At 50.3% G+C, this 18,877-nt stretch overlaps 1 protein-coding gene across 1 annotated transcript; it reads right to left on the bottom strand.

The window, feature by feature from the left end:
• Positions 1-4,218: 4,218 nt before the first annotated feature.
• LOC133360204 (prostaglandin E synthase 2-like) lies at positions 4,219-14,665 on the bottom strand. Its single transcript, XM_061578830.1, has 7 exons — positions 14,316-14,665; positions 12,429-12,641; positions 10,833-10,888; positions 9,491-9,652; positions 8,735-8,935; positions 6,155-6,272; positions 4,219-5,477 (listed from the first exon to the last, which is right to left on the bottom strand). Exons 1-7 carry the CDS (start codon positions 14,637-14,639, stop codon positions 5,349-5,351), a joined length of 1,203 nt encoding a protein of 400 aa, XP_061434814.1. The 5' UTR covers positions 14,640-14,665; the 3' UTR covers positions 4,219-5,348.
• Positions 14,666-18,877: the final 4,212 nt, after the last annotated feature.

The raw sequence follows: 18,877 nt of genomic DNA, 5'->3' as shown, positions 1-18,877 counted from the left end.
CTTCTACGTGACTTTACCGAAAGAACCAAGAATATGAATCCCTGCAATCACGAAATCTTTAAATAAAAATGTAACCTATTCTTATTTTTCATCGCCCTTTGGATACTGGAAAAAACAGAAGGTTTCCCATGATAATCACTTCACAGACTGGGGGTGACCCCCATGGCAACGCGTCTCTAGCCACCTTCAAGCTGCAATAAAAATAACATATCCCCCCCAGCAACGCTAAGCCAGCTTCTATCTATCTGAATAACCACGGCACTGTAGTGGTCTAGATGTCTTGTGACCCCCCCCCCCCCACACACACAGTTTCACCTGAAGACGGAAGCTTGTGTTGCCTCCGAAACGTCGTGATTTTTTTATTTTTTATTAATTTTAATTTCATTTTTTACCTACGTGACTTTACAGAATATATACACACACACACACATCCTCCACATAACCCAATTGATTCCTCAAAAAACTTTGTATATTTATTTTTTCAAATTTTCTTGCTGTGGATTTCACACCCGATGATGATTGCTTGTGTTGCAATCGAAACGTCGTGAGAATTTTTATTGTTTTATATTTTTAATATTTTATTATTTCCCTTCTACGTGACTTTACCGAAAGAAACAAGAATATGAATCCCTGCAGTCACGAAAGCTTTAAATAAAAAAATATATTTAAAAGTTTATTGAAAAAAGGGGAACACGTTAATGGGGTCGGTTAATATTGTGAAATCACAAGACATCTGGACCATCCTGTACAGTAACAACAAAGGAGTTCACTGCATCGATTTGTATCCATCGATGGTTATGACGACAGATTGTGCTGCTGCCGATGATGCAGCAATGATGATAGCAACTTAACACGATTTTGAAATGATGTTCGACGTTTCGCTTCGTAAGCTGGAAGCCCTTTTCAGCAACTGAATTAATGATTGTTTTTGATGAGGACGATACTAATGATAGTGGTGCTGACGAGACCGCGATGATGTTGATGAAGACGACGATGATTACCACACCACAACAAACACCCTAGAACGTGGCAGAAATTATGATAGCAACCTGACACGATTTCAAAATGATGTTCGACGTTTCGCATCGCAAGCTGGAAGCCCGTTTCAGCAACTGAATTAACGATTGCTTTTGATGAGGCCGATACTAATGATAGTGGTGGTGGTGCTGACGAGACCGTGATGATGTTGATGAAGAAGACGACGACGATGATTACCACACCACAACAAACACCTCAGAACGTGTTAACCCCGCCGCTCTTCCATCAGCAGTAGCGGAAGCGAGACATTGCTGGCGCTTCGAACAATTACAATCCACAACGCGGCCGTTGCAACTTCCACGTGCGGTACATCCCACGCAACAGCCAAAACAATATCACCGACCGCGACAAACTGGTACCGTATTTAACCGACCCTGGTGGCGGCGGTGATGATGATGGGTCACGCGCGCGCCGTCCGCCCGCTGCGCCAACGCCGCCGCCGTCTCGCGGCCTCCAAAACATCGGCACGGCCGGGCCCTCCTTGCGCCGCTCCCATTGGTCAATTCAAACTCGACGTTGGCTCGAGCTCGGCCGCTGATTGGTTGAATATTCCCGGCGGCCGCGCCCCGTTGCGATCAGCTGGAGTCGAGCCCCTCCCCCCGCGCGCCCGCCCAACTGACAACGTTGCCGTGGAGACGGTGGAAGAGGTGGGGGGGGAGACGCGCGTTGCTACGGTAACAGACGCGCGTTGCCATAGGGACAGCCGCGCGGCCTCTTGGCGGGAACTTACAGCGGCATTTAAACAAGTAAACCCGTAAAAACAAAGTTTTTCACTCTAAATCCTTTATATGCGTGGCGGCTCGAGTTCTCTCGTCCTCTGGCTTGAGATGGCTGCCACCTATGGGTCAGATGATTGTCTGCCAGTATTAAGCAATTGGTAATTAAAAATTTAATTAGTTTTCCCTAAACAGTGTAAAATTTTGGAAAAGAAATTTCACGAAAATTAATTGTCACGCACAACGAGTCTGTGTGGAAAATGTCAGCTCGATTGGATCACGGGAAGTGGGTTAAAAAACGAGCGAAAGATTTGCACGGTCCTAAGTAAGCAAGCAAGCAAGCACGCGAACTTAATATAAAGGATTTAAAAACAATTTGACCCGCAGCTCCCCTCAGAAAATGAATTTACCTCATGACAAAAAAACTAAGTACTAATAGGGGTTTTCCCCTTTTTTCTGGCAACAAAACTGACACCTTTTGCAAGGAATCATGCTTACATTAACCACAATACTTGCAGTCGAATGCAAACAAAAACACGACTCTGATAATTTATGCATTGTCTTTGAAACTGATTGGTCCACACCAGAGACAGCTTTCTTTAGAGCCTAGTCTCATATGGTGTTCGACCAGATGACGCCAAAAGGCGCAAAAATAAAGCTCAACGCGTGTGTCGATACTCGTAACAATGTCATACTCTTTGGTTCTTTCGGTAAAGTCACGTAGTTAGAAATAAAATAAAACAAATCACGACGTTTCGATTGCAACACAAGCAATCTTCATCGGGTGTGACAACCACAGCAAGAAATAATTGCTGAAGTAGGCTGTTTTGTTTTATTTAATTTCTAACTATGTGACTTTACCGAAAGAACCAAAGAGTATGGATTCCTGGGGTCAGGGCGAGTTATAAACAACAAACAACACACACACACACTATGAGACCTTTACCAGTGACAAAATATAGTAATAGGGTTTTACCCTTTCAACTGGTACAAAAACTGACACCTTTATACAAGGATCATGTTTGCAATAACCACAACACAAGCAGTCAAAATGCAAACAAAAATAAACAACTCTGATAAGATTATCAGATTATCAACTCTGATAAGATTATCAACTCTGATAAGATTATCAGAGTTGTTTCTTTTTGTTTGCATTTTGACTGCTTGTGTTGTGGTTATTGCAAACATGATCCCTTGTATAAAGGTGTCAGTTTTTGTACCAGTTGAAAGGGTAAAAACCTATTACAACACACACACAACAAAAACAACAGTCCCAGACCACAGCAAGACAACACCACAGATCAGCAGCAATGTCACATTAACATTAAATTATCGATAAGCAGACAATGTGCCCTTCGTAGATCCGCACTCTCCACATTAAACATAACACTTTCTATACGATATTAAGTGGAGATAGATATGAACATCATCACGTGCGTGGCACCACAGTATCAAGTGCAGTTGTTTGTGGTCGTATTTGTAATGAGTTTGTTGATGGCTGAACGCGTGTCAAAAGGGCTTCACAGCTCATAGGATTCTGATTTGGGGTCAATGAAAGCCTAAACTTTTATATTTACAGCCCTTTGCCAATCCGCGGTGGGACGGAGTCGACAAAAATGCACTAATTCATTGCGATTTTGACTTCAGTTTATTCGGAACCCCGGGGTTCATGTGGCCAATTAGATTTGAACGCGACAACGTTACGATTGATTAATTATCGTAACGATGTTTTGCGTTTAATCCGTTCCGTGATCAATTGCCGTGTCAAGAGCGTTGTGTCAACTGCAGAAATCATAATAAAATCCCTCATTCGCTCATCCGCTCACGCATTTAAACACATTCCTGCGGAGGGAGCTGGTAGGAACGTCGGGTTGCTCGGTCAATGGCCTGCAGGGTCAACGGCGGCGTGGTGTATTCCGCAAATATGGCCGACTGTGAGGGCGGGCACAAGCCGGCGTGAGTAGGTTAAACGTTGAGTTTTATAAGAACACCACGGGGTGACCAGCCCTTCCCCACCCAGCCCCTCCCCACCCAGCCCCACCCCCCACCCAGCCCCTCCCTACCCAGTTTCTCCCATCCCCACCCAGTTTCTCCCATCCCCACCCAGCCCCTCCCCACCCAGCCCCACCCTTCCCACCCAGCCCCTCCCTCCCCAGCCAGCCCCTCCCTGCACGATGGACGGACAGACACAATAATCCCCTGTGGGCTGGTGTAACCAGGTTTCTACCAGTACCACTCGCTTGTCTTTAGTTTATTGTCCTTCCCCCCGCGCCTCCGATTAGCATGGTTGTCTACGTATGGTGGGGAAGAAGTTGAACATACATACACCGACAAACTTACCCAACCTCTCACTCAACATTCACCCTCTTCCCTCCCAACGTTCTCCCATCGCACCTGGCGGACGTACCTTACCTCCCCTCCTCCTCCTCATCATGGTCACAAACGAACACTCGTAATCGGTCGGTAAAGTCTCCGTATCATTTTATTTAGCGAACGAGTCTGCAGGCCGCTTCTACAAGTGACAACGACAGGGGCTGCCCCCCAGGCACACCCGGTAACAACACAGCCGGCATGCACGGAAAGCCGTCACTACCGCCGCACGCGTGCCGGGGCTTCACGCAACCTCCGTGGGCTGCCTTGAAGCATTAGCGTTTGACTGGTGGAGTGCACGCCACGACCCCTTCAAAATGTTTAGGCAAGTCTAAAAATGTTGGTGCAAACGTGGGTGGTAGTTGAGCGATGGGCAGCCCTTCCTGCTGCCCACACGGGGTTGAGAGAAAGGGCCGACCGTGTCCGTCCGGTGCTCGCCAAGCCGCATTGGCTTCCGGTTGCCGAACAAATACAGCGGTGTCATTATAAGGTCGCGCTAGTTACACACAAAGTGTTTGCTGCAAATGAACCACAATTCCTTGGCTGATCTCGTCACAGAGCTATAGAACATCGTCACGCGACACTCCGGCCGCCCTCGCAGCGGCGGCTTTTATCCGAACCCTTTTCCCGTTCACCTGAGAATCTTGGAACGCACGAGTGGTTCGGCGTTAATTTTATTTAGAGAGGCGTAGCGCCGTCTTGGTTCTTTCGGTAAAGTCACGTAGAAGGGAAATAATAAAATTAAAACATAATAAAATACAATTCTCACGATGTTTCTGCCACAACGCAAGCAGCCGTCTTCAGGTGAAGAACAGGGCTGTCGGAAAGACAGCGTGTCATTCAGACGCAGTCACGAAAGCTTTAAATCGAAATTTAGGCGTAGCGCCGTCGCACTCACCGCCGCAGAGAACCGTAGCGACACGACCGCCGCACTCTACAACAGCTGGCGCCAAAATGTGCCACACGCCTCTTCCCGGCGTGGCCTTGCGGGAGCCTCGATACCTATAAAGTTATTTTATTTTAGCTTTCTTCCGGTACCGTTCCTGTGACGTACGCATACGTCACCGGAATGGGAAAGGGTAAACGAGCTCTCTCGCGCGCCCTCGGGATCGAGGCCATGGAGGCGAGCGGCTCTTGGATTGCAGACGGCCGTGGAAACGCAGCAGGAGAAGCGGCGGCGGCGGCTGCGGTGGCAGCGGCGTGGGGCGCCGCACGTCACGTGCGTCACGCGCGTCCCCGCTGCTGCCCGATGGCCTGCTGCGTGCGCTCGTACCACGGCCCCAGCTTCGTGTTGGCCATGACGTCGTCAAACGCCTGCAGGCCCTCCATGACGCGCAGAACGCCGAACACGGCCTGGAGCGGGGGCGGCGCACGGGGATGGACGGGGACGCACGGGGAAGTACAGGGATGGACGGGGACGCACGGGGACATACGGGGATACATGAGACACATGGAGATGCAGAGGCATAAATGGGGGAGATGCACAAGATAAGTTTAGTGTAGGTCTAGGATGGGTTTAGGAGATGTTTAGGATGTGTCAGGAAGGGTGTACGCTGCTGTTTAGGGTGGGTTTATGATTGCTTTCGGTTGGGGCTTCGGCTTGGTTCAGGATTAGGTTTAAAGCTGAGGTTGAGGATTGAGTTCATGTTGGGTTTAGGATGAGGTACATGCCGGGTTCATGACGGTTTTGTTGAAGTTGGGTTTTTGAGCGAGGCTCGGAGTAGGATGGGGCGTGAGGGCCAGGCCAGGTTTATGACGGTGTTGTTGAATTTCGATTTAAAGCTTTCGTGACTGCAGGGTTTCATCTTCTTGGTTCTTTCGGTAAAGGCACGTAGAAGGGAAATAATAAAAATAAAACATAATAAAATAATATAATAAAATCATATAATTTTTATTTTATTATTTCCCTTCTACGTGACTTTACCGAAAGAACCAGGAAGGTGTTGTTGAAGTTGGGTTTTAGACCGAGGCTCAGCATGTGACGAGGGTGCGAGGCGCAGGCTTGGGGAAGGGGGGGGGGTGTCGCTGACCAGGTCGGCGAGGTTGGGGCTCTGTCCACCCATGAAGGGGCGCTCCTTCCCCAGGGCGCGCACCCACTCGTTGGCGGCCTGGTACAAGTCCTGGCGCACGTCGTCCTGCATGTGGTGCCTGTAACGCACGGTGGGGTGGGAGCGGTGGGAGCGGGGGGTGGAGGGGGAGGGGGTAGGGGTGGCGCCGGCAGTTCCGGTGGAGCAGAGGTTACCCTCACAGCCTCACAGCGTGAAGCCCCTGGGTTTGACACCCCGACCCGCGCGCTCTCTCCGCGTGGTGTTGATGTGTTCCTCGGCTTCAACCACTCCTCCTCCCACTTCCCCGGCCTTTTCCAACTCCCTCCTTCCGTGATTTAAGGTCTCGCTCCCTCTTGCGAGTGCGGGTAGCGAACCAAACGCACGAGTAGCCATCGTATTTACGATGTGAGCTGCGAACCCTGCGCTTAGCAGGCTCCGGTTTTGGCTATCCGCGAATCGCGTCTGGAACTCTACAGGCTTGCATCAGGAGAGAGATACAGTGATGAGAGATGAAGTGATGAGAGATAAAGTGATGAGAGATAAAGTGATGAGAGAGAATGTGATGAGAGAAAATGTGATGCGATAAAGTGATGTCCTATGTACGTATGTATGATGAACTTCTTTCGCACCGTACGTAGCCAACCGTGCTAATCGGAGGTGCAGTGTTGAGTCTACGGGCAGTGTTGAATCTGTGGGCAGTGTTGAGTCTATGGGCAGTGTTGAGTCTATGGGTAGTGTTGAGTCTATGGGCAGTGTTGAGTCTATGGGCAGTGTTTAGTCTATGGGCAGTGTTAAGTCTATGGGCAGTGTTAAGTCTATGGGCAGTGTTGAGACTATGGGCAGTGTTGAGACTATGGGCAGTGTTGAGTCTATGAGCAGTGTTGAGACTATGGGCAGTGTTGAGTCTATGAGCAGTGTTGAGACTATGGGCAGTGTTGAGATTATGGGCAGTGTTAAGTCTATGGGCAGTGTTAAGTCTATGGGCAGTGTTGAGTCTATGGGCAGTGTTGAGACTATGGGCAGTGTTGAGTCTATGAGCAGTGTTGAGTCTATGGGCAGTGTTGAGTCTATGGGCAGTGTTGAGTCTATGGGATAGTGTTGAGTCTATGGTATAGTGTTGAGTCTATGGGTAGTGTTGAGTCTATGGGATAGTGTTGAGTCTATGGGTAGTGTTGAGTCTATGGGTAGTGTTGAGTCTACGGGCAGTGTTGAGTCTATGGGCAGTGTTGAGACTATGGGCAGTGTTGAGTCTACGGGCAGTGTTGAGTCTATGGGTAGTGTTGAATCTATGGACAGTGTTGAGTCTATGGGTAGTGTTGAGTCTATGGGCAGTGTTGAGACTATGGGCAGTGTTGAATCTATGGACAGTGTTGAGTCTATGGGCAGTGTTGAGTCTATGGGTAGTGTTGAGTCTATGGGTAGTGTTGAGACTACGAGGAGTGTTGAGTCTATGGGCAGTGTTGAATCTATGGGCAGTGTTGAGTCTATTGGTAGTGTTGAGTCTATGGGCAGTGTTGAGTCTATGGGCAGTGTTGAGTCTATGGGCAGTGTTGAGACTACGAGGAGTGTTGAGACTATGGGCAGTGTTGAGATTATGGGCAGTGTTAAGTCTATGGGCAGTGTTAAGTCTATGGGCAGTGTTGAGTCTATGGGCAGTGTTGAGACTATGGGCAGTGTTGAGTCTATGAGCAGTGTTGAGTCTATGGGCAGTGTTGAGTCTATGGGCAGTGTTGAGTCTATGGGATAGTGTTGAGTCTATGGGATAGTGTTGAGTCTATGGGTAGTGTTGAGTCTATGGGATAGTGTTGAGTCTATGGGTAGTGTTGAGTCTATGGGTAGTGTTGAGTCTACGGGCAGTGTTGAGTCTATGGGCAGTGTTGAGACTATGGGCAGTGTTGAGTCTACGGGCAGTGTTGAGTCTATGGGTAGTGTTGAATCTATGGACAGTGTTGAGTCTATGGGTAGTGTTGAGTCTATGGGCAGTGTTGAGACTATGGGCAGTGTTGAATCTATGGACAGTGTTGAGTCTATGGGCAGTGTTGAGTCTATGGGTAGTGTTGAGTCTATGGGTAGTGTTGAGACTACGAGGAGTGTTGAGTCTATGGGCAGTGTTGAATCTATGGGCAGTGTTGAGTCTATTGGTAGTGTTGAGTCTATGGGCAGTGTTGAGTCTATGGGCAGTGTTGAGTCTATGGGCAGTGTTGAGACTACGAGGAGTGTTGAGACTACGGGCAGAGTTGAATCTATGGGCAGTGTTGAGTCTATGGGCAACGTGGAGTCTATGGGCAGTGTTAGTCTATGGGCAGTGTTGAGTCTATGGGCAGTGTTGAGACTATGGGCAGTGTTGAGTCTATGGGCAACGTGGAGTCTATGGGCAGTGTTAGTCAATGGGCAGTGTTGAGACTATGGGCAGTGTTAGTCAATGGGCAGTGTTGAGACTATGGGCAGTGTTAGTCAATGGGCAGTGTTGAGACTATGGGCAGTATGTACGTCTGTGCATTGAGCAATCGCGCCAATCTGAGATGTTGGTCGTCTGCGTGCGGGGGGGGGGGGCCCACTCACTTGCGCTTGAGCCGCTTGCTGACGAGGAACATCGCGGCGGCGCCGAAGTACTTGGCGAAGGCGCCCTCCACGGAGCCGAACTTCCCCACGCGCACAATGTAGTCGAACGACGCCAGCGCCTCGCCCGGCGAGCGGTACACGTTGGGCGAGATGAGGTGGACGAGGTGGTCGTCCGCCCAGCGCCGCCACTTCGTCTCCTCCCTGCTCCTCGCGCGCACGGTGGGGAAGTGGTGGGGTCGGGCAAAATAGACACAAAGGTCACCCGTGTAGCCTTCAAGCCAAGTGCGCTGTCGTTGTGGCGAGTGGCCGGAATGGCGCACACCTATGACGAGGGTTGGTGAGCCAGCACCAAGCCCGGCCGCCTTTGTCTCCCCGATACTGATGTTTACACACAAGGCCGGGTACTAATTTTCAGGCTGGGTCGACCTAGGAGAGGCCCAGCACCGGGTCAGATATAATCGTCACTGGCGTTGGCCGTGGTTCGTTGGGCGAGTGGAGTGGGTGCGTTGCTCTGACCTGCAGAGACGGTGGCTGAGCACTGTGTAAGATGGAATGAAGCAATCAGTTCCTGGCATTGCCGAGGCGTCAACACGCGTGGAGGAATTTCACGGGCAATGGTAACCATTCTGGTAGCAGCAGCAGCGATAGTAGAAGAGCGACAGGGGGGTGACCGACCCGCTGGTTTGCGAAGCGCACTGTGTGTGAGCGAGCGAGCGAGCGAGTCAGCTAGCGAGTCGCTCGGCGGTGGAGTCTCACTGGCGGGCCTTCTCGCTGGCGTAGAAGTGCGTGACATCCACCCCCTCAGGCAGCATCACCCAGTACTTGTTGCCGTGCTCCACCACCTCCTTGCCCCGCTCGTCCTCGTGACGCACCTCCGGGTACAGTGTCAGCACCTCCTCCAGGCCCCGGCTGCTGCCCCTGCCGGCGCAACCAACGGGCACAGATTACAGCTACAACAAAAGGCCTAGGGCCTAGGGCCCAATGGCCGTTAAGCCCTAGGGCCTAGGGATCGGGGCCTAAGGCCGAGGACATAGGGGATGGAGCCTAGGGCTAGGGCTTAGGAGTTAAGAGGTTGGGGCCTAGGACACAGGGACTTGGGCTGGGGCCTAAGGCCTAGGTCCTAGGATTTAGGGGCTAGAAGCAGCTAGGACTTAGGACCTTAGGCCTAAGCGCTGGAGGCTGCGGCCTAGGGCCTAAAGGCTAGGGCCTTGGGCCTAAGACCTAGGGCTTAGGACTGGGGCGAAGGGCTATTGTTAAGAGCTGGTGCTAGTGCTTGGGCTTAGCAGTTAGTGTCAAGGCTTCGTGGTTGGTATTATGGTTGAGGTTTAGTGTTTTTAGTTGATGTTGCTTGGGTTAGTGTTAAGAGCTGATGCTAGTGTTGACGGTTAGTGGCAAGCCTTGGTTTTAGTGCTGTGAGTTAGTGTTGGGGTTTAACATTACAGCTTAGTGTAATGGTTCGTGGTGGTGGTGGTTTAGCATTCTGTTTGTGTTGTTGTGAGCATTACGGTTAGCTTTGGTGTGTTCGCGTTATTGTTAGTGTTCTGGGTTGGTGTTATGATTACTGGTAAAGGAGGTCTCATAGTGTAAATGCTTACCCCGATCTCTCAATACTCTGATAGTGCGCTGTTTTTGAGTTGTATGCCGTTTGGCATCATCTGGTCCAACACCAATGGAGACTAGGCTCTAAGAAAAGCTGTCTCGGGTGTGGACCAATTAACTTCAAGAACAGTGCATATCATTATCATTATCAGAGTTGTTTCTTTTTGTTTGCATTTTGACTGCTTGTGTTGCGGTTATTGCAAACATGATCCCTTGTATAAAGGTGTCAGTTTTTGTACCAGTTGAAAGGGTAAAAACCTACTACTATACTTGGTGTAATGAGTTGCTGTTTGTGTTAAGGATCAGTGATACAGGAAAGAGTTAGCGATTGAGGTGGTTGCTCTTCAATGGCCATATGAATTATCTATCATCAATGTTAAAGAATGGGGTAATGGTTAGTGCTGGGGCTTGGATTATGGCTACGGTTAGTGTTAGAGGTTGGGGTTTAATAGTTGGGGCGAACGTCGTTGTGTCGTGCGACTTGGGGTTGGTTGCTCACTTGGAGATTAGGAGGGTCTTGAGGATGCTGATGATGTACGAGGAGTCGTTGAGTTGCTGTGGGGAGAATCACCCAGCAATTTCATCACAGGCCCATCGCTCACTCGCACAGCAGCTGCCTGCCAACACAGCCGGTGCACGTCCAACACAGCTGGCGCACGTACAACACAGCCGATGCAGGAACCAACACAGCCGGTGCACGTACAACACAGCTGGTGCACGTCCAACACAGCTGGTGCAGGAACCAACACAGCTGGTGCACGTACAACACAGCTGGTGCAACACAGCTGGTGCACGTCCAACACAGCTGGTGCAGGAACCAACACAGCTGGTGCAGGAACCAACACAGCCGGTGTACGTCCAACACAGCTGGTGCACGTACAACACAGCTGGTGCAGAAACCAAAACAGCCGGTGCACTTCCCAACAAAGCTGGTCCAACACAGATGGTGCACGTCCCAACACAGTTTTCATTTTCATTTATTAGGTATAGCCCTGTGAGCCATTCGGCTCTTGAATCGGGTGCAACCGCAACAAACAAAAACATGAACAAGAAAACATCTTAAAGTGACTATGTGACTACGCGCAAACAGAAAAATCCAGGAAAAAACTGCAAAGTCTTCCAGAAAAAAAGCACCGTACACCAACGCTGTGTGCAAAAATCCCAGTGGGATGCAAGTCAAACAACAACAACAACCACAAGAACAACTTAGATTAAGGCCATCATTCTAACTCTGTACTACAACAAACAAACATGGCCAAACCAAAAAACTTTTCGAAATCACTAAAATAAAGCCAAAAGCAATGTAACAGCAGTGATCATAGGAACTGTGACCGAAATTTCACAATAAACGACATAAACAACATGTACCACCAAACCCTGCAGCCATAGCTGGCTGCATGAGTCACAGGAGCAACCTGGCCATCGCAAATGATAGCTCAACGAAGCGGCTTATCAACATCATCGCGTGAAAATGCATAGCAGCTAAATACTCTAAACGTACGATGTTGATTCTGAATGTGGAGGGAAAAACCAGAGGACCCGGATAAAAATCCACACGACCACGGGGAGAGAGAGACACACAAACTCAAAATATACAGCAGGTGTCAGGGTCGGGATCAAACCCATGACCTCCTGCATACCAGGCGAGGTAGTTAACATCTCCTAGCCACCGTGATGATGATGAGAGAGACACCGCAAACTCCAAATATACAGCAGGCAACGTCAGGGTCGGGATCGAACCCACGATCTCCTGCACACCAGGCGAGGTAGTTAACATCTCCTAGCCACCGTGATGATGATAAGAGAGACACACAAACTTCAAATATACAGCAGGCAACGTCAGGGTTGGGATCGAACCCACGACCTCCTGCACACCAGGCGAGGTAGTCAACATCTCCTAGCCACCGCAGTGCCCCGCCACTCGGGAGACAAAGGCGGCTGGGCGTAGTGCTGACCTACCACCCCCTTCGTGTGCCGTGGCGGCCTTGATGGTTACTGATACTCGCCAACAGCACTTGCCCCAACAGTCTGTTGAGGCTATACGTTAGGGGGTGGGGTGGGGGGGGTTGCCTTTGTCAGTGTGCACGAGACTCACCACAGGGCTGTCGGAGCCAGCGGCTTCGTTGGCGACGATGACGATGGGTACCTTGCGGTATGACGAGAAGGCGATCTCTCGACGCATCACCGGGTTCACCTCCACCAGGCGGTAGGGCAGGCCGTGGTAGTCCAGGAAGGCGCGCACCTTGCTGCAGAACGGGCACGTCTGGTACTGGTACAGGGTCAGCCTCGGCGCAGCCTCGCTCTCCTCCTGCGAGACGAAAAAAAGACGAAGATCCCTCCCCGTGACACGACTGTTGGGGCACCGATGAAGCAGAGGTCGCAAACGGGTTTTGATTCCTTACCCATACCCGGCCGCACCAGGGTCGTAAACGGGTACCCATACCCGACCGTACCCGTACCCTACCCCCGTACCCGGCCGGGTATGGGTATCGGGTACCTGATCGCGACCTCTGGGATGAAGCCATGTTGCAGGCGCGGGTGGGTTGATTCTAGAAACTTGAATTGTGAGAAGAGACAAGACGTTGGGAAATGAGTGACAAACAGTTGCTCACCAGTGACTCACGGTCTACCCGTACCCGTACCCGGCCGCACCAGGGTCGCAAACGGGTACCCGTACCCGGCTGGGTACGGGTAGCCGGGTATCGGGTAGGTTACGGGTATCGGGTAGCCGGTTGCGACCTCTGCGATGAAGGCCTGCATGACGCAGGGCGGGTGGCCAGCACCACACTCCAATACATCCGACATTCGCCACTAAGTGGCAGTGACGTCACCACAGCGCCTGTGCCAGGCCAGGTGCACTTTGAGGCCACGTAAAGTGTTGAAGGCCCGTTGGAAGGTCATGGGACAGACCCAGGTGCCATGGGTTGGCCGAGACGACTGGCAGATGTACCCCCTACTGTGCCAACTTGCTACACACCTACAAACACACACGTACACACATCTATATATACAAAGACCCCCCGTATAGCCTTAACAGACTGTTGGGGCAAGTGTTTTTTAGCGAGTGGCACCTATGAAGGCCGCCACGACACATGGGGCCGGTGGCCAGCACCATGCCGAGAGGCAATGTTGACACACCGCACCAGGTACTCGTTTTAGGCCGAGTCTACCTAGGGGAGGCCCCAGACCCTTTCAGATAATCGTCACCGGTGTTGGCCGCGAGTGGGAATCAATCTCGGGCCACCGGGCTCGTAGCGCAACCGCGCTAACTGCTGCACCACCGCTCCTCACACGGACCTCACACACACTGATCCAGAGGCAGGGTTTGAGTATGTCAGGGTTAGAGTATGAACCTTGAATAGGGTCCAAAAGTAAGGTTCGACTCAGTCTTAAAAGTCCAGGCCCCGAGATCAGTGCCTTGGTTTAACGCCGAGTGAATGTTAAGGGTTTGACCCCGGGTTTAGGGTCAAGCTTAAGGGTCTCCTCCATATGCAGTTCCACCCCATCTTTACCAATTAGGGTTAGAGGCCATGTCCAACCAGTTCACAGACTACGCACGTCTGGCTAAGAGGTTTTCCCTTCCGGTGTTGGTCAACGGCTTAGGGCTGGACCCAACTTTATAGTCGTGGCATGGGTTTGACCCAGTAGTGGGGGTCAGGGTCACAGACCCCGTGTTGGGGTCAGGGTCACAGACCCCGTGTTGGGGTCAGGGTCACAGACCCCGTGTGGGGGTCAGGGTCACAGACCCGTGTCGGGGTCAGGGTCACAGACCCCGTGTTGGGGTCACATCACAGACCCGTGTTGGGGTCAGGATCACAGACTCCGTGTTGGGGTCAGGATTGCTGGTGTCGTGTTGGGGTCAGGATCACAGACCCTGTGTTTGGGTCGGCCTCACAGACCCCGAACAGACAGCTGAGGCTTGAGGTCAGGATTAGAGGTCAGGGCTGGGTCACCACCCCCCGCGCCCACCCCCCTCCCGTACCGGCTCGGCCTTAGCGGCGATCTGCAGCCTCCACGCGGCGCCCGCTCCGAGCAGCGTCAGCGCCGAGCCCGCGGCGCCCAGCAGCCATCCCGAGCCGCGGCTGCCCCCCCATCCTCCATGCCCGCGGCCACCATCGCCGCCGCTGTTCCACCCTCCACCGAGCGTCGCTCTTAGCGCCAGACCCCGGCAGGGCGGCGTGAGGAGCGGGGGCAGGAGGAGGAGGAGACGAGGCGACGGCGCTCGGCCGAGGAGAGCCGTCGACAGAGCGGCTCCCCGCGCCGCGAACGACGCTGCTGCTGCTGCTGCTACTGCCGCGGACGCCATGGGTCAAACACGTGGGTTGGAGGAGAAGCAGGAAGTGGAAGCCGCGTGACGTCACGCGAGGGGGCCGTGGTTTTGTTTTTGTTTAAAGTATTCTTAGGTGTTTTCGGTAAAGTCAGGTAGGTAAAAAATTAAAATTAATAAAAGTAAAATAAAAATATAATAAAAATCACGACGTTTCGGAGGCAACACAAGCTTCCGTCTTCAGGTGGAACCGTCACAGCACGATAGCTGTATCAAGTGATACACAGCACGATAGCTGTATCAAGTAAGTAGCTGTATCAAGTAGCTGTATCAAGTGATACCAAGTGATACAGCTATCGTGCTGTGACGGTTCCACCTGAAGATGGAAGCTTGTGTTGCCTCCAAAACGTCGTGATTTTAATTTTATTTTACTTTTATTAATTTTAATTTTTTACCTACGTGACTTTACCGAAAAAAACCTAAGAATATGAATCCTTGCAGTCACGAAAGCTTCAAATCTAGAATTTGTTTAAAGTCGTTGGGTCATCGGTGGACGAGGCCAAAACTTCAAATCTAGATTGAGTCTAAAACGATTTAAAACAGTGGGGTTTAAATTTCGATTTAAGGCTTTCGTGACTGCAGGGATTCATCTTCTTGGTTCTTTCGGTAAAGTCACGTAGAAGGGAAGTAATAAAATAATAAAAATAAAACATAATAAAATAATTCTCACGACGTTTCGGCCACAACGCAAGCAGCCGTCCTCAGGTGAAGACCAAGCTTGGTGGTGTTTCATTCAGACGCTGTCTCCCCGACAGACCTGGTCTTCACCTGAGGACGGCTGCTTGCATTGTGGCCGAAACGTCGTGAGAATTATTTTATTATGTTTTATTTTGATTATTTTATTACAGTGGGGTTCTTAGCCTTTCAATTGCAGCCTCGCAATCCCGTTGGTTCTGGATGGTTATAAAAAAAAATGTTTGTTAATAAATACGTAGGTGTTTGATGAAAACAAAGTAAGTCGATTATTGAGTTTAACACGCCGGCTTATCATCCATAATAGGGGTGTTTAGACTGGTAGGAACCTTCTGGTTACACCAGCCCACAGGGGATTATTGTGTCCGTCCGTCCGTCGTGCAGGGAGGGGCTGGGTGGGGGGGGCTGGGTGGGGAGGGGCTGGTCACCCCGTGGTGCCCTTATAAAACTCAACGTTTAACCTACTCACGCCGGCTTGTGCCCGCCCTCAGAGTCGGGCATATTTGCGGAATACACCACGCCGCCGTTGACACTGGCCATTGACCGAGCAACCCAACGTTCCTACCAGCTCCCTCCGCAGGAATGTGTTTTTAAATCCTTTGTATTAAGTTCGCTTGCTTGCTTGCGTGCTTGCTTGCGTGCTTGCGTGCGTGCTTGCGTGCTTGCTTGCTTGCTTACGACCGTGCACATTTTTCGGTCGTTTTTTAACCCACATCCCGTGATCCAATCGAGCTGACATTTTCCACACAGACTCGTTGTGCCAGACAATTAATGTTCGTGAAAAAAAATTCCCAAAATGTTACACTTTTTAGGCAAACTTTTTTATTTTACATATATTCAAATAGAACGCATTCATGGCTTTGGCTGAACGTCACAGTGTAAGAGCCCAGAGCGTAACCCCTCCACAGGCCGTGGCGGAGTAGCGCAGTTGGTAGCGCCCTCGCTTCCCATGCCAAAGGTCGCGGGATCGATCCCCGTGTCCTCCACAGGCGAATATATTTTTAAATCCTTTATATTAAGTTCGCTGCCACGCATTTAAAGGATTTATAGTGAAAAACTTTGTTTTTACGGGTTATACTTATTTTATTTTAACAGCTTAAGCTCCACTGAGCAATAATAGATTTTTTTTCAGAAGCGACCTGGTCTATCGCAAATGATACCTCAACGAAGTTGGCGGCTCATCAATTTATAGCAGTTGCGAGATGTTGATTCTAATTGTGGTGGTGGTCGGGGGGCCGGAGGACCCGGAGAAAAATCCACGCGACCACGGGGAGAGAGACACCGCAAACTCCACATATATCCATAATGTATTTATTTGGGTTACATCGCGTAAATATAAATGTGTTGTTAGGGGCCGTCCATAAATGACGTCACGCACCTAGGGGGGGGGGGCGGGGTCAGACATTTGTGACGATGTGTGACGAGGGGGGGGGTGAGAAATGTGACGTCACATCAAAATGCGCAACTTTAAATAAATATAGACAACACGTTCCATTGAATTAAATATACTTTTTAATAAATGTTTTCTCCTACAACATCAGAGTGCAGCGCCACATTAAATACGCACGACACTGACAATAGTTTAAAGCGATTTGAAGCAAGTTTTATTTTGGGGGGGGGGGGGCAGAGCTTTGTGACGTCATATTTGAGGGGGGTTCTGACTTTGTGTGACGCCGTGTGACGATTGGGGGGGGGGGGTCAAAATCGTCCCAAATCGCGTGACGTCATTTATGGACGGCCCCTTAAACCCGCGATCACCCGACACAACCAATTAGTAAGCCTACGTGTTAAATCGAAATATACAGCAGCAGGCGTCAGGGTCGGGATCGAACCCACGACCTCCTGTACACCAGGCGAGGTAGTTAACATCTCCTAGCCACCGTGATGATGACGAGAGAGAGAGAGAGACGCAAACTCCAAATATACAGCAGCAGGCATCAGGGTCGGGATCGAACCCACGACCTCCTGTAGACCCGACAAGGTAGTTAACATCTCGCCATCGCGGCGTCCTGTACATAATACGTGTGGCTTAATTAATCGAGGACACAGCATTCTGCCTTGTCACATGGCAAACCAGAAGCTTACAAGATTACTAACATTCCAACCCAACCCTATTCATTGCCGTTAGTTTCCATCCCAGCTCATTGGATTCCAGATTGGAATGCAATCGGCGCAGACCCAGCAAGTGGCAAGATGTTAACTACCTCGCCTGGTATACAGGAGGTCGTGTGTTCGATCTCGACCCTGACGCCTGCTGCTGTATATTTGGAGTTTGCGTGTCTCTCTCTCATCATCATCATGGTGGCTAGAAGATGTTAACTACCTCGCCTGGTGTACATCAGGTCGTGGGTTCGATCCCGACCCTGACGCCTGCTGCTGTATATTTGGAGTTTGCGTGTCTCTCTCTCATCATCACGGTGGCTAGGAGATAAGAACTACCTCGCTTGGTCTACAGGTCATGGGTTCGATCCAGACCCTGACGCCTGCTGTATATTTGGAGTTTGCGTGTCTCTCTCTCATCATTATCACGGTGGCTAGGAGATGTTAACTACCTCGCCTGGTGTACAGGAGGTCGTTGGTTTGATCCCGACCGTGACGCCTGCTGCTGTATATTTGGAGTTTGCCGTGTGTCTCTCTCTGTGGTCGCGTGGAATTTTCTCCCCATTTAGAATCACGCGATTCGAGTATTTGGCTGCAAAACATTTCCACGCCACTTCGTTGGGGTTACCATTCGTGAGTCAGATCGCTTCCGAATAGCTACATCACTCAGTGGGCCTTGTCCGGTAAAATACAAAGTTTAGTTGATCTTATAGTCCGTTCCCTTTGTTTATAACTTCGGTATTGGAAATGTGATACGAAGCAAAAGACTAAAGATATTACTGAAAACAAATGCAACTGTGATCAATTAAATTAAGCCCCTTTAAAAAGAAATTGGACCCCACATTTTGCCTTGTGAGTGAAGGCAAGACCCCCCCCCCCCCATCTATCACCTCCCGTCCAGTGGCACACTTTCGCGATCTCCACCTGCAATCGTTAAGACGGTGCCAGCTTCACTGGGGGAACCGTCGGGTTTCAGGTGCAACCAATCACGCTCTCAACGTCGATCCTAACAGATTCGAAGATTGATTCTTTGCGTTCGCTTGCATCACCACGCCGTTCCTGTTGGGTCTTATTCTCACCGTGGTTTTAAGACAACGCTGGGCGTGCAACTTGCAGGGACGAGAAATTCGCGTAACAAACCGTGCACCACCATCATTAGATCTCCTTTGCCAGTACCAACATATAAGAATAGGGGGTTTTCCCCGTTTTTCTGGCAACAAAACTGAAATCTTTTTTACAAGGAATCGTGTGTGCATTGACCACAATACTTTGTGGTCAAAATACAAACAAAAACACACACTTTGATAATTAATATATGCATTTTCTTGGTTCTTTCGGTAAAGTCACATAGAAGGGAAATAAAAAAAACAATAAAATAACAATTATCACGACGTTTCGACCACAACACAAGCAGCCGTCCTCAG

Source organism: Lethenteron reissneri, chromosome 67 (genome assembly GCF_015708825.2).
Source record: "Lethenteron reissneri isolate LAM-NWPU_2019-01 chromosome 67, ASM1570882v1, whole genome shotgun sequence".
NCBI classification, from domain to species: Eukaryota; Metazoa; Chordata; class Hyperoartia; order Petromyzontiformes; family Petromyzontidae; genus Lethenteron; species Lethenteron reissneri.
The sequence above is the reverse complement of the archived record's forward strand: the minus strand, read 5'-3'. Positions and strand labels throughout refer to the sequence as shown.